At 46.8% G+C, this 15280-nt stretch overlaps 1 protein-coding gene across 1 annotated transcript; it reads left to right on the forward strand.

The window, feature by feature from the left end:
- The first annotated feature begins 1049 nt into the window (after positions 1 to 1049).
- Positions 1050 to 1679, forward strand: LOC109237162. Its single transcript, XM_019403420.1, has one exon. The coding sequence runs from the start codon at positions 1050 to 1052 to the stop codon at positions 1677 to 1679; it is 630 nt and encodes a 209-aa protein (XP_019258965.1).
- The last annotated feature ends 13601 nt before the right edge of the window (positions 1680 to 15280 follow it).

Raw genomic sequence — 15280 nt, forward strand, 5'->3', positions numbered from 1 at the left:
AGCATAGCGGCGCTAGAGACGGCTCCCCCGTCGAGCGAACTCTCGAAAGGTCAAGCAACAACGAATCGGTGGCCGATCCCGTCATCGTAAAAATGCTCGAGGACCTCACCAAAAGAATCGAATCAGGAGAGAAATTGATCGCGGCCAATGATAAGAAGGTCGAGACCTAAAACTCCAGGGTCGATCAGATCCCGGGTGCGCCCCCAGTCCTCAAAGGCTTGTATTCAAAGAAGTTCATTCAAAGGTCGTTCCCCGAGAAAGCAGCCCCAAAGCCCATCCCGAAAAAGTTCAGAATGCCGGAACTCCCTAAGTACAACGGCACCTCCGACCCTAACGAACACGTCACTGCTTACACCTGCGCGATAAAAGGCAATGACATAAAAAACGACAAGATCGAGTCCGTGTTGTTGAAAAAATTCGGAGAAACGCTTTCAAATGGGGCCATGATGTGGTACCATAACTTGGCTCCCAACTCCATAGATTCATTCGCCATGCTAGCAGACTCCTTCATAAAAGCACATGTCGGAGCCATCAAGGTAGCAACAAGGAAGTCCGGCATTTTCAAAATCAACCAGAGGGAGAATGAGATGTTGCAGGAGTTCGTATCCCGCTTCCAGATGGAACGAATGGAGCTGCCGCCAGTCTCCGACGACTGGGCGGTGCAGGCCTTCACCCAAGGCCTGAACGAACGAAGCTCGATGGCCTCAAAACAACTAAAGCAGAAGTTAATCGAATACCTGGCCGTAACCTGGTCAGACGTTCACAACCGATACAAGTCGAAGATCAGGGCCGAGGATGACCAGCTGGGAGCTCCTTCAGGCTCAGTATACCCCAACAGACTCCTGGCAAAGGAGACAAAACCAAACAAAGAAAGATACCAACCATACCTCGAAGACGGAAGACACCCCCGAGGTGCAACTTACCCCGCGACGGCCGGAAGATAGATCGAGGATAGGACCCTCGAGGGCTCATCAACGGACCAGGCTCGATCAAAACATGGCACCGATGAACGCGCCCCACTTGTCAGAATATAACTTCAGCGTCGACGTATGGGGTTCGCTATCAGCAAAATCAGGAACGCCAAGTGGCCCAGACCAATACAGTCAGACCCGTCGCAGAGGAATTACAACTTGGTATGCGAGTTCCACAATACACACGGTCACAGAACCGAGGATTGCCACCAATTACGAGAAGAAGTGGCCCGACTACTCAACAAAGGGCACCTTCGGGAATTCCTTAGTGATCGAGCCAAAAACCATTTCCGAGACAGGGAAGCGACCCAAAAAAATGAGGCAAACGAGCCACAACACATCATCCACATGATTATGGGAGGCGCTGATACCCCGCAGGAGCCCATGATGAGGAAAACAAAAATATCCATCACAAGGGAAAAACGGACTCGGGGATATATCCCCGAAGACACCCTTACATTCAGTGAAGAAGGCACCGAGGCTCTGTCTCAACCCCACAACGACGCCCTGGTAATCTCTTTTCTTGTAAATTCTTTTCAGATAAAATGTGTACTAGTGGATCCAGGTAGCTCGGCCAATATTATTAGGTCAAGAGTGGTAGAACAGCTCGGGCTGACTGAATGGATCGTACCCGCCACTCGGGTCCTTACTGGGTTCAACATGCCAAGCGAGACAACGAAAGGGAAATCACCCTTCCAATTACCGTGACCGGCACAACCCAAGACACCAAATTCCATGTCATCGAAGGAGATATGAGATATAACGCCTTGTTTGGACATCCATGGATACAGTGCATGAGAGCGGTACTATCCACTCTCCATCAGATGATAAAATTCCCAACAAAGGATGGGATCAAAACCGTCTATGGGGAGCAACATGCGGCAAGGGAAATGTTCGCCATACACGATGTGCTGCCGGCGCTCGCGCTTCTTCTCCCAAAAAAGCCAATGGGTAAATCAGACCTCGGCCCCGATCGGGTTTGACAAAAGTGAAATCCGCATCATGTGTCCACCCTCGGGCAGTCGTAATAAGCCGACCCCAAGGCGCCGCCGGCCTGCCGCGCTTTAAGGTACGCCCACTTCTTTTATTTTATTTCAGAATAAGAACTAACCCCCATGCAGGCACCCAGCCCGAGGGATCGGGACACTGACGCTATCAGAAGCAATCGAGACCCCCGAAGCACACCCGTTTCACTCTTTTCCTTCGACCGAGTTTTTTATCCTAAAATAAGAAAAGGGTTCTTACCGGCAAGGTTTTTAACGAGGCAACAGCGGCAAAACTGCTAAAAGGGGAAAAACTCCACAGGGTTGATCAAAGCCACCCTAACAGCCAACCTACAAGCGGCGAAGGGCATTCCCCTTGGGAGCCACCCAATCCAAAGGATATGGAGAAACGCCAAAGCAAAAGTTCCTACGGGAAGACGACGTATAGGGCCGAACGACCAATATAATCAAAATCCGCCAGAGCGGAAGCATGTACTATTATCGGGTAATCAATCAAAAATATCCATTTTTTCCCGTGAAAGAAAAGGAAGGCTCCCTCTCGATGTAAAACAAATCATTGAAGCAATCGTATTCGGCGAAAAATAAGCCGGCCCAGCACAAATTTTACGCATACTATGCCGATGAATCGAAGAATATCTTCCAGCGTCTCGTTCCCCAAAAAAGAGGTATTCAAGCTCAAACAAAGCCGATATACTCGGAGACTTAAGTGGTTCAGTGCCCCTACGACCCCAGGGTCGGGACTCCGGGTTCACGAAGTCCCCGCAATACAACCCCAAGATTACAAAAGGCGCGATTTAAGCCTGAACTGATCCGATATACTCGGAGACTCAATGTATGAAGTTCTAAACAGCTTGCACAATCCCAAGGACAGAACGCCGAGCTCATCAAGCCCTCGGAAAACAACTCCGAGCTCACGAGAAGCTGTCTTCAAGCAAACTCGATGACTCAGAGGTTGTCGCCAATCGCCACGCGCTGGAAAATCCAAAACCATAAGACCCTAGCGGGCAACCTCGGCATAACCAGATATATTCCGCAAACTGTAAGACCTCAACAGGTATGACAAACTGTAAGATCTCAACAGGCATGACAAACTGTAAGACCTCAACAGGCATGATAAAATTGTAAGACCTCAACAGGCATGATAAAACTGTAAGACCTCAACAGGCATGAAAATCCCGATACTTAGGATATACGTCGCATTTGTAAGACTCCCTAAAGGGCATACCCTTGATGTAGACGCCTAAACTATCACTAAGGGATCAAAAATAGCTACGGCTAAACGCATACAACTATGGTCGAAACGGTTGATACAGCCCAAATAACACGACTCGGGGACGCCCGACTGTTGCTAAAAAATCGCAGGCCATCGCTCCGATATACTTCGGAAAAAACCGGTTAAAACAAGCTTCCCTCCACAGGCAAAAATGAGCTCCGACAATATCGGCTCCAAAAATGCAAGAGCGTCGATCTACTCGACATATGAGCTATGAACCTTACGAGGTGCTCGAAACACCGCCGATAACGACTTGAAATCGAGGTTCCTCTGGAACCAACGAAGGTTCAGGCAAAATTACTACAAAAAGACCTTAATGAGCGGATACAAAGCCTACACAAAGCCCACATGCAAAAAACAGCGTAAGAGCCATTGTCGCCAGCTAAGCAAGCCTACGGGCCACATATTAAAAGGTCTCTACGACCAGATAGCGTAAGAACCATTGTCGCCGGCTAAAAAATCTTGACAACTTGAGGATTAAAATGAGCTCGAATCGTAACTCGATTCGGAGACCGGATCCAAAATAGTTAACTATACAAGCCTATGGGCCACATATCAAAAGGTCTCTACGACCAAGCAGCATAAGTGCCATCACCGCCGGAAATTCAATATAAGCTAGGGATCGATTACAGCTCGAATCGCAACGCGATTCGGAGACTGGACCCGGAAAGTGCAATATGCCTAAGGGCACGACATAAATACCACCATCGCCGAAAATGCTGTAAAATCTAAGGGTCAACTACAGCTCGGATCGCAACGCGACCTGGAGACTGGGCCCGAAGATTGCAATACGCCTACGGGCCGGCATAAGTACTACTGTTGCCAGGATCTCAATGAGATTTAAGGGACGATTACAGCTCGGATCTCAACGCTGCTCGGAGACTGGACCCGGAAACTACGAGACGCCAAGAGGCGAGGAATAAAAGCCACTGTCGCCAACCGGAAATTTACGGTAATTCGAGGGTCAATTACAGCTCGGATCGCAACACGACCCGGAGACTGGGCCCGAAAGTTATAATATGCCTAAGGGCACGGCATGAGTGCCACCATCGCCGACCAGGGAATCGAGAAAACTCACGAGTCAATTGCAGCCTGAATCGCAATGCAGCTAGGAGACTAGACCCGAAGATTTCAATGTGCCTAAGAGCACGGCATGAACGCCACCGTCGCCAATTAGAGGTAATTTAAGGGTCGATTATAGCTCGGATCGCAACGCGATGCGGAGATTGGACCCGGAAATTGCGGAACGCCCAAGGGCGGGGAGTGAAAGTCCTCATCGCCGGCCAGAAAATCAAAGAAACTTAAGGGTCGATTGTAGGTCGAATCTCAAAGCGACTCGAAGACTGGCCCAAGATAGTTAAAGAACAGCATGCCTAAGGGTATGGCCCAGATGACACCCCCATCAGATCTCCAGGACACTTGCCCGCAATATCAAATTCAACTAAGAGCACAAAGGTCCGTCATCTTCTGCCCATACAGGCCAGGATAAGTCCCGAAGAGCAATTGCAGCTCGGGTCACAAAAGCGATTGGATCCAAAAGACAGCTGAAAATGGCAAAATGCCCAAAGGTATAAGATGAAAACAACTACTATTTGCCCGTACGGGCACAAAGAAATCAAAGAACAGGAAAGGTCGAAGCCAGAGCACAACTCAGAGGCCAAGCCGAAGCAGCCAGGCCAAACACGAAAGTCCTAAAAACCCATTCACATCAAAAAATCGCGCCTAAAGACCTTCGGACAGTTCCGAGCCTACTAGGATCCCTTCGAGCGTCCAAAACCGGCCCGCTCGGTCGAGATCAACGAGCAAAGAAAAAGTTACCTGAGTTACAACATTACAAATTTCTTCTTATATATTGCGTGCGCAAAAAAAAAAGGGGCACACTCTCCATCTACAGGCATACTTCGCGTGCATCAGAAGCAAAACGACAAAACAGCAGAATCAACATCCCACACCAAAGGAAGCCACAGCCCGCCAAAATTTCACCCTCCACAAGAAATAATATAGCACCACATTTATTCTCCTTGATCGAGCCAATTCCTCCGGGATAACGGAACCCCTTGCGCCAACACGCTCGACTACCCCTCTCCAGATCTACGACGGACACATTCCTCGATTATCTGCCCTCGGTCAAAGGCTCACTCCAATCCAGCCTGGACGTCAGCGGCACCCCTCGGTTTCCCGGTCATACCCGGCCGATCTTTGACGCTGACACAAAGGAAGTCGGGCTTCGAGGGACAAAGACCCTATCCGAGGCATCCGCCCCCTTCGGAGCATAAGCCCACACTTGAGCTCTTGGCTCCCCACGAGCCGCTCTAGCGAGATCAACATCGCCCTTAAGGTACTCCAAAAATCCACTCTTTTTCTGCAGCTGGTATAAACGAAAAAGGGGGAGGGTAGCCCTAAAAGCAGAAGGGGCGAAGCACATATTGCAAAAGGCCACCTGGTCCATCAAATAGCTCCCATATTTTGGGCCCGTCCCCGGACATAAAGGGCCCCAGAGGCAGTCGGCTTAGTCGAGGCATTCTCCTCAGAAGCACGAAATGGCCTCGCCTTGATAAAAGGCTCTGTCACACCACATATCTCATTATCAACGTCGCCCGCCTGGAGATCTACAGCCTCGGAAGGAGGCGCATCCACACTCCCGAGGGACCATCCGATGCCAACAACGCCCGCAACGGAGGAAAGGAAAAAACAATTGCTAAGTTCACCATCATCGAAGACAGAACCGGAGGAACGCGGGGCATGCCTCCCGAAGGACATCCTTTCGTCCCTACAAGCAACTAACGAGGGTATCGAAGGCGTGGCACCAACGCCCGGGAGGAACAACTCGCCTGAGCCCGGTCTCCACCTCCTCCAAATAAAGCAGCCATTAGAGGTAGGTCCCGACGGCCCCTAAGGATGCAAAGGCAACCAAGAACACCGGCCATCAGCGCCCTGTACCGCACCGGTAGGATAGCCAAAGCCCCTATCGTGGTAAAATAAAGCTCCTATAGGCCAGAAACGCCTTCACTAACACAAGGACAGCGCATAAAGGCCTCCGCCAAAGGAAGACGGCCAGCAGATGCAGTGGCATCTTGACGAACGCTCGTATGGAACGACCCCCGGACTTCGATCAGGGCGATCCAATCGCAGGCAGACCTCTGCTCGGAACCCGCATTCGGGGAGCTGCCAGTGCCCTTAGACCCGCCAGCCCTCGGTCAGGCCTCCTGTCGAAGATCACCAAAAAGTCCGAAGACATCATCCTCGCCTTCGCGGCAAAATGTCTGGCGGCCCAACGTTACTGGTCTTATTTTTAAGTCGGAGCACGACGAACCCTACGCGGAGCTGTGTTTTCAAGCAAAATCCCTACAAGGGTCAGAAGAAGCGCCCAAAAACGAGTAAACATAGCTAACCTTATGCATCCTGAAGAGGGTTATCTACATCAAGATTGACGAATGCCTCCAGGCACCCGAAGATGGTCCTCGGCCGGGATAACGCTCCCGAAGGTTCCGAAATTCAATAATCTCCAAACAATTCGGAGGGCCCGGTAAACCGGACCTATCAGAACGAATGCTCACACTCAAATCAGATGCCGAAAGTCCACAAGTAAAAGGAAAAGTTCAAAGGGCCTCAAAGAGCATAAAACGTTCAAAAGCAAAGCAAAGCAAGGAAGGTAGAAGTCTGAAAAGGGTTTATTCATATCCATAAGAAATACATAAACAAACGGCCCTCGTGGGGTCCTTACATATGACTCCAAAAGCCCGCGAGGGGATCATTACATGGAAGAAAAATCTGAAGATGTGCATACAGCAAAAACCTAAGGGTCTAGCCTGCCCTTTTGCGACATCTCTGTTGTCATCCCCTCGGGCGTATGACCTCAAAGACAATATCTTCCACGTCCGAGGCCCTCGGGGACCCCACCTCGAGTCCTTAGAATGGCATCTTCAAAAGGAAGAGAGGTGGGGGAAGGATACGAGAAGTGACTGGGTGAAAAATCAGGCCATGGAGAAACCCGCCGGTATCAACCCCGCCAAACAACTTCTCGAGACATTGCCCCGGCCCGGGAGGCAACAGCCGGCAAGAACCACCGCCACACCCCCAGGAATCCAAAAGGGGTGTAACGCACCGAGCCGAGGAAGGAGGGTGAGCAGCGGTGTATATTCCGATCCCCCTCTTGAGCAGCGGTGCATAGTCCGAAAGAAAAGACCCCCTAGGGTCAGAAGGAGTCGGCCCTCTGCCTCATCGCCCCGAGCTGATAGCAACAACAGCAACAGCAATAACAGCAACGACAATAACAGGAACATCAACAACAGCAGCATCACAGCGGCATGATTTCGCTTAATCAAAAAGAGACCATAGAAGGAGTCAGGGCATAAAATGGCGTGAAATCATGAAACCTGGGGTCTCGAACACGGCAAGATGGTGGAACTTCAAAAGCAGCAGAGCAGGAATGAGAAATTGGTATCAAAGAAAGTGGGAGTAAGAAAGGTAACCACCAACAGCCACATTTATAGGGGGAACAAAGCAACCGACGGCGCTATTACCGCCCTCGAAAAACGTAATGGCAGGCACAATCAATACGTTCATAGAAACTGAATCAATAGCAATGACTCCAAAGGTCGTAACCTTTCGGGTGGCCCCGGAGAAGCGAAAAGGCAAAGTACTTCGGTACATATCGAAGGAAGGCTACGCCTTCGGTATGATACCGCTACCAGGGATCAAGAAATAATGTGCTCATATCGTTTCTTATCACTTCCCTCTAAGAAATGCGGAGACTATTTGTATGCGGTGAAAACCGGGGAACCGATTTTCCCTCGACGTGATATTTCGGGGAATGACCCTGGAAGCACGGGATCTCGAGTCGGTCGCCTCCCTCGAAGCCCGCTGATGCCTTGCCAAGAATAAACGATTACTATAGGTCCGACGAGCGTAAAAATTCCCCGAGGAATGCACCCGGGGTCGACCAAATCTCCTCAAGCGGTTCGACACCAGCCCTCACACAACATAAAGCCAACGGACTGTCACATCTCATCCCTTTTTTGCCATGTCAAAAGATTCTGTACTAAGTTTCGGCATCCCCTTTTCTATAAAAGGGGGTCATTAACGCCTTGTAAAGCAGAGCTCCACTGGACCACAAAAAGCAATAATATCTTCTCTTTCTCTCTTTCTAATTTGTTCATTCTCCTTAGTTCGAAGTCGTCTATATTCAATCATCCTTTTCATCATTTAGAATAGGCCCGAGGCCACTTCGCATTTATTGTCTTCTCACTTGCTCTTCGCCATATAGCTCAACATTGGCCATAGAGAGCCTTAGTTAATTGTATCTTTACGTATTTCCCCATCCCCGACTGTTCCCGATAACTCGATCTCAGCTCAAGCCTCGGCCCAGAGGCCTCCATCAACCTACTCTACGTCCGGCCAGCAGGCCCCTTCGGTTTGCTTACTGCCTCGTCTTAGCTCGCATTTTATCACTACACTTAACACTTCTAGCATCAATTGCCCTAACAACTAGTTTGAGAATAGATCACATATTTTTAGAATCCTATTTACAAATTTAATTGTTGTTACCATTTTCACGGTAAACAGCTAGCATATGAACACCCTCTCAAAGAAACACCCGGCTGAATAACCTTTCTTGTAAATCACCCCCACACAAAATATAAATCCCGAGTCTTCCCAAAGCCTGAACATAAGTTGATAAGGACAATTATAGCACACATTCCTCAAATCCTTTGCTCAAATTACCACTGATGTTCACTTTCCTTAGTCGTAATAACCTATCAATATGCTGATAACCAGAAACCTCACGAGTAGACAACCAAGCAATCCCATCGTAGGCGGTAGGGCTCTCCCACTTAGCTCGAAGCTACCATTAAAAACTCTGGAAACCACCGGGATTCCTTATCCCCTATTGACATGATCTTGCACAATCTCCCCACGAAATGCCTCGAAATTTTTCTGTTAAACATTTTATGAACACTCTGAATCACTAGCCACATTCACATATTCGACCTCTTAACGGATAGCCAATAAAATTCTTCGTCGAAGCTTCGTCAACACCACGCAACCGCTAACCTGCTCACAGGAGATAACTCACCTGTGGAAATTCCATGCCGACACCTTCCAAGGACGCTGCACTGAGTGCCATTACTATGAAGTCCTTAAACAATCTTGAGCCCATGCTCATTTCACCTGTTGTACAAGTTCGTGCAGTCCTCATTGACATCAGCTAAAGGTGCGACAATACATTCCAATCCAAAGTCATATTGTATCCTTCTTCATATCAAGCAACTCCTTTCTGTCGCATCCAATCTCCCATTGCATAACATCCAATATCCCAAATTAAGTCCGTAGACCCAGTCACTATCCACCATGAATGCCAAATCACTCTAAACTTTTTCAAAGTGTGTAGTCATCCTACCACAGAACCCATATGCCACTCTGCTACTCTCCCACTTTGGTCAAACTCACTTCTTTAAGCAACTACTCGACTCATGTTTCTCACTCTTGGCCTTTTAGAAGTTTATCCACCGCAAGACACCTCACACATGTCCTTCCTCCTCCTTTGCTGCCCAATTGTTGCCTTAAATAAATATCTATCTCTGTAGCACCTGGATCAATAGATCGCTACCAACTTTAAACCTCCCCGAAGACCATCTTTCTCGAGCCATCAACACTAGAAACACCGATTTAATTCTGAACCACTGCACACCGCAATTTTTGACAACGGCTTCCTTGGCACCATTTCACAATGTGACGCCCCGAGGGCAAATTGAAGAAAACCATAACATCGGCGAACTTAGCACGTTCAACGAGCATAACGATACCGCATCACAAAAGTCCACCACACCCGAAAATACCAAGTCTTGTTACTCCAACAACCCAAATCTGAACATTCTTAGTCCGATTGCCTTTCCTCTGCTGGAAATAAAGTACCGAACCTCCGAATCATGCCCTTTAGTAAAACCTCCTTTCAAGTCATTCACTGCCTCGACACATAGGCAAGCATCCTACCATCACACCAATACTGTGCGATAATGACTGGTAAACATTATAGCAATCTATGAATAGCCTCAAAACCATCAGAAATACTGCTACTGAGCTGGAATGACACAACATTCTTCCGCAAGGCGGCGACATTAGCCCAATCAAATAGCAAGGAGAAACATCCTGCACCACGTCTATAGTACCATTACAATTCCTCAATTACCCATAGATAACAAATGCTTCACGACTCATAAGATTGAGTAGGAAGGAAATGAAGGTATAAGCCTCAAAGGAAACAAATCACACAATGAGGAATCAAGAAGGGAAATGCTCCTAACAGCCCTGTAGCCTCTCGAAGATAAGTATAGACGTCTCCGTACCAATCCGGAAGACTACTAGACTTGCTCATGACTCGTGAGACCTACGTGAACTTAGTGCTCTGATACCATGTTGTCACGATCCAAAATCCATTAAAGGTCGTAACGGCGCCGGACACCGCTATCGGGTAAGCCAACACTAAATACTTAATTTAGGTCTCATTTTAATATGTTTGAAATTAAAGTTTTCCTTCAATTAAATAGTAGAAGATAAAAATTTCAGAGTAAATAATAATGTTTTTTAAAAATCTCAATACTGAATAACCCATAATCACCCCAGAACCCGGTGTCACAAGTGCATGAGCATCAAATAAGAAATAAAATGAAATACATCATCTGTCCAGAATACAAATTTGGATAGGAAAGAAAATATAAATACTCTGAAGGAGACTTTGCTGGCTCCGGGTCGTAATATGGAATGCAGCTCACCTAAGTCCTCGCATTAACCACGCCACTGCGCCCACAAGGACACTAAATATATATATATATATATGCTTGCACAACAAAATGTGCAACAAGTGCAATATGAGTACGTAAACAACACGTACCCAGTAAGTATCCAGTCTAGCCTCGAAGAAGTAGTGACGAGGGGTCGACTCTGACACTTACTATGGGCTATGATTTAAATGCCAATGATATAATTTAAACAGGGTTATATAGAACAACTCTAAGCTCAATATTATGAAGTAAGTAAGCAATTCTTTAATAATTAAGAAATCTCCAAATTTATTTCTCATTATTTAATAGTTTATCTCAATCCAATGAGGCAATATCATTTATTATAAATTCATAGGCAATCAATTCAATCATGCGCAAATCATGCCGAGGTTGTACAGCCCAATCCAACATATAAAAAATAAAGTGTGCACTGTCGAGTGTCGAACGACGAGAACCATAGATGCATCTATTTAATCTGTCGAGGCGTTCGACCCGCTCCACAAAAGATAAACACATTCAAATAACCAAATCAAGAATTTATTAAGGGGAAATTATTCAAGGGAATGCCAATTCTCATTTAACAGTCAAGAAAACTAAGTTTAACCTTTTAAAATTCCTTTACCAAGTTCAATGTGATTTGAGCAATCAAATTAACAAGAAGGTTGCAAACATCGCAAGTATCGTATGATTTGGGTCCTAGACAACCCAGACTTAAGCATAATAGTAGCTACGCACGTACTCTCGTCTCCTCGTGCATACGTACCCTCCCCCCCCCACACACACACAAATAGAAGAACATATTGAATTATTTCACCTATGGGGTTAATTCCCTCTTACAAGGTTAGAAAGGAGACTTACCTCGCTTCGAAATTCCATAACCGGCTCCCAAGCCCTTCCAACGACTCAAACCGATGCCCAACGCTCCAAAACCAGTCAATAAAGGTGCAAACCCATAAATATATGTTCTAATACTATTTAAAATCCAATTTATCACAATTCTCAACTCCACTCGAAAAGTCGATAAAAAACACCCTTGGGCCCACGTGCCCGAATTCCTAAACTTTTTGAAGATAAACTTTACACATAACCCCACGAACTCAAATATATAATTTATCCTCAAATACTTTCCCAAATTTGTGGTCAAAATCCAAAAATACCAAATTCTAGATTTTCTACCAAAACCCCACAATTTCTACTAATTTCCATGTTTAAAGCCTTATATAAACCATGTATTTAACATATAATAAGTGGGAATCACTTACCTTGTGTTGCTTGAAGAAAATCCCTCCTTAAAGATCTCCAAAACCGCCTCCACCAAGTAAAAAATGGAAGAAAATGGGCCAAGTCCCGTCTTTAAAACAATCTGCCCAACCGACCTTCCGTATCTGCGGTTCACCAGCCACACCTGCGGAAAATCCATCGCAGGTGCGGTTCCCTTCAATCTAGGCTAAATCAGCTTATGCGGTCCTCCACGCGCTCTTGCGCCTTCGCATATGCAGATGCCCTTCCACTTCTGCGACCCAGACCTCGCATCTGCGGGCTCTCAGATGCGGAAATACCCTCGCATCTACGGCCATAAAGCTTTGTTCAAATGTCACTTCTGCGACCACCTAGCCGCACTTGTGGGCTCGCAACTACGGCCCTTTTCACGTAGGTGTGATTACGCCAGATGCCCAGCTGCTTCATCCTTTTCTCCAAATTCAATTTTGATCCGTTAACCACCCTGAATCCACCCGAGGCCCCCGAGGCCCCCGAGATCCCGTCCAATCATACCAACCAGTTCCAAAACGTAACGCGGACCTACTCGAGGCCTCAATCATATCAAACAATGCCAAAATCATGAATCGCACCCCAATTCAAGATTTATGAAATTTAGAACTTCAAACTTTCACATTCGACGCCGAAACCTATCAAATCACGTCTGATTCACCTCAAATTTTGTGCACAAGTCACATTCGACACTATGGACCTACTCCAACTTCCGGAATCAGAATCTGACCCTGACATCAAAAAAGTCCACTTCCGATCAAACTTCTCAAAAACCTTCAAATTTCTAACTTTCACCAAATGACCCCAAAATGACCTATTGACCTCGAAATCCACTTCCAGACGCACTCCCAACACCAGAATCACCATACGAAGCTATTCTCTGACTCGAAATATCAAATGGACATTGATAACATTGAAATGCACTTCAACCCAAATTTATGAAATTCTTCCAAAATGCTAACTTCCATAATAGGTGCCAAAACGCAGTCGGTTCATCCAAAACCCGAGCCGAACATATGCCCAAGTCTGAAATCATCATACAAACTTGATAGAACCTTCAAATCCCGATTCCGAGGTCGTTTACTCAAAAATCAAACCTTAGTTAATTCTTCCATCTTAAAGCTTCCGAAATGAGAATTTTCTTTCCAAATCAACTTCGAACTTCCCGAATTTCAATTCTAACCACACGTACAAGTCATAATACCTAAAGTGAAGCTTCTCATGGCCTCAAACCATCGAATGACACGCTAGAGCTCAAAACGGCCGGTAGGGTCGTTACATGTTCAGACAGTTGTATTAAGGATTTGTTTTGTAATTTGATACTTAGTTGTGCTCATGTACATATTGACACCAGATTTTAGGATGGTTATAGTAGTATTGTTATTGTTTTCATCAGATAATTATGATATTTTTGCTTTTTAGTTTATTAAACCATGTTGTTTCAAATTCATAGTTGTGATGTGATTGTTGTCTTGCCTAGCAAGTAGACGCTGTCGCTACTCCGGAGGGAGTTGGGTCGTGAAAAGTTGGTATCAGAGCACTAGGTTTCTTAGGTCTTAAGATTCATGAGCAGGTTTAGTAGTGTCTTGCATTTCGGTACGAGACGTTTGTACTTATCTTCGAGAGGCTACCGAACTGTTTGGAATCTCCGCTTTCTTGTATTCTTGTCGGGTGGTTTCTTATTTCCGAATCTTGAAACTTGACTTTTTCTCTCGCATATGGTGAGAACACGTGCGATCGGATGAAGTGGACGACCACCAGTACCAATAGTTAGGGTCGCAAGAGGTCGGGGCTGCAGTGGAGGCCAAGGAGGGACTCGTACTACAGCCAGAGCGGCACCTGTAGATCCACCAATTGCTCCACCTGAGAAGCAAGTACTAGATGTTGTTGTGCCTGTGGGACCAGCTCAGGCACAAGCAGTGCCCATTGTTATTCTTGGCCTTCATGAGGCCTTGACCCAAATTTTGATTGCATGCACGAGCCTAGCTCAGGTGGTTTTTGTTCCAGCAACACCAGCCACTTCACAAGTTGGGGGAGGTGCCTAGACTCCTGTCGCCCGTACTCCAGAGCAGCTAGGGCCAAGGTTGGACCACCTATGAGTGATGAGGAGCAAAAGAGATTGGAGTGGTTTGGGAGGCTTAAGCCTCCAAAGTTCAGTAAAGTAGAGTCAGAGGATGCTCAGGATTTTCTAGAAAGGTGTCAGCGGATTCCTTGCACATTAGGTCTTTTAGATAGCGGTGGGGTGGCATTTATAACATTTCAGCTAACAGGGGCAGCATACAGATGGTGGTAGGCTTATGAGTTGAGCAAGCCATTTGGTGTAGCACCACTTACGTGCCATGAGTTCTCAATCCTCTTCTTACGAGAAGTTTGTTCCCCAGACTCGTAGAGAGGGGTTGCGTAGGCAGTTTGAGCAGTTACACCAGGAGGGTATGACAGTGACTCAGTATGAGATGAGATTCAAAAATTTGGCTCGTCAAGCAATATGGTTAGTTCCTGCTGAGAGAGAGGACTAGGAGGTTCATTGATGGCCTCAACTATGACCTACGCTTCAGCTTGGCCCGAGAGGCTAAGACAGATATTAGGTTTGACCACGTGGTCGGGATCGTTAGGCGCTTGGAGCAGGTTTTCAAGCTTAAGCGTGAGGATCGGGAGGGAAAGAGGCCCCATATTTTAGGTTGTTTTAGTGGTACCTTATCTGGAGGTCAATCACATCACAACAAAGGTTGTCCTTTCAGGCTCGCTTAAATGGTTCGTCCAGTTCACAGTGGTGCATTGGCTAGCCATGGTTTATACAGTACTTGTCCTGTTTATTCTTCTTTCAGTGCACTCCCAACTCTGAGTTTGTACCGTGCTCTATCAGTTTATGGTTCGTCAGTACCGGGTTCTTCTAGTTTTCAGGGTCCAGTTCAAGCCCCACAGCCTTCCCTAGATCGAGGTTTCTTCGAGTGCGGGGTGTTGGGGCACGTGAGGAGGTATTTC

Source organism: Nicotiana attenuata, unplaced genomic scaffold (assembly GCF_001879085.1).
Source record: "Nicotiana attenuata strain UT unplaced genomic scaffold, NIATTr2, whole genome shotgun sequence".
NCBI classification, from domain to species: domain Eukaryota; kingdom Viridiplantae; phylum Streptophyta; class Magnoliopsida; order Solanales; family Solanaceae; genus Nicotiana; species Nicotiana attenuata.

Excerpts from the sequence above, each read along its gene's own strand:
- LOC109237162 (XM_019403420.1), top strand. The coding sequence starts at position 1,050 with ATGGGGTTCGCTATCAGCAAAATCAGGAACGCCAAGTGGCCCAGACCA.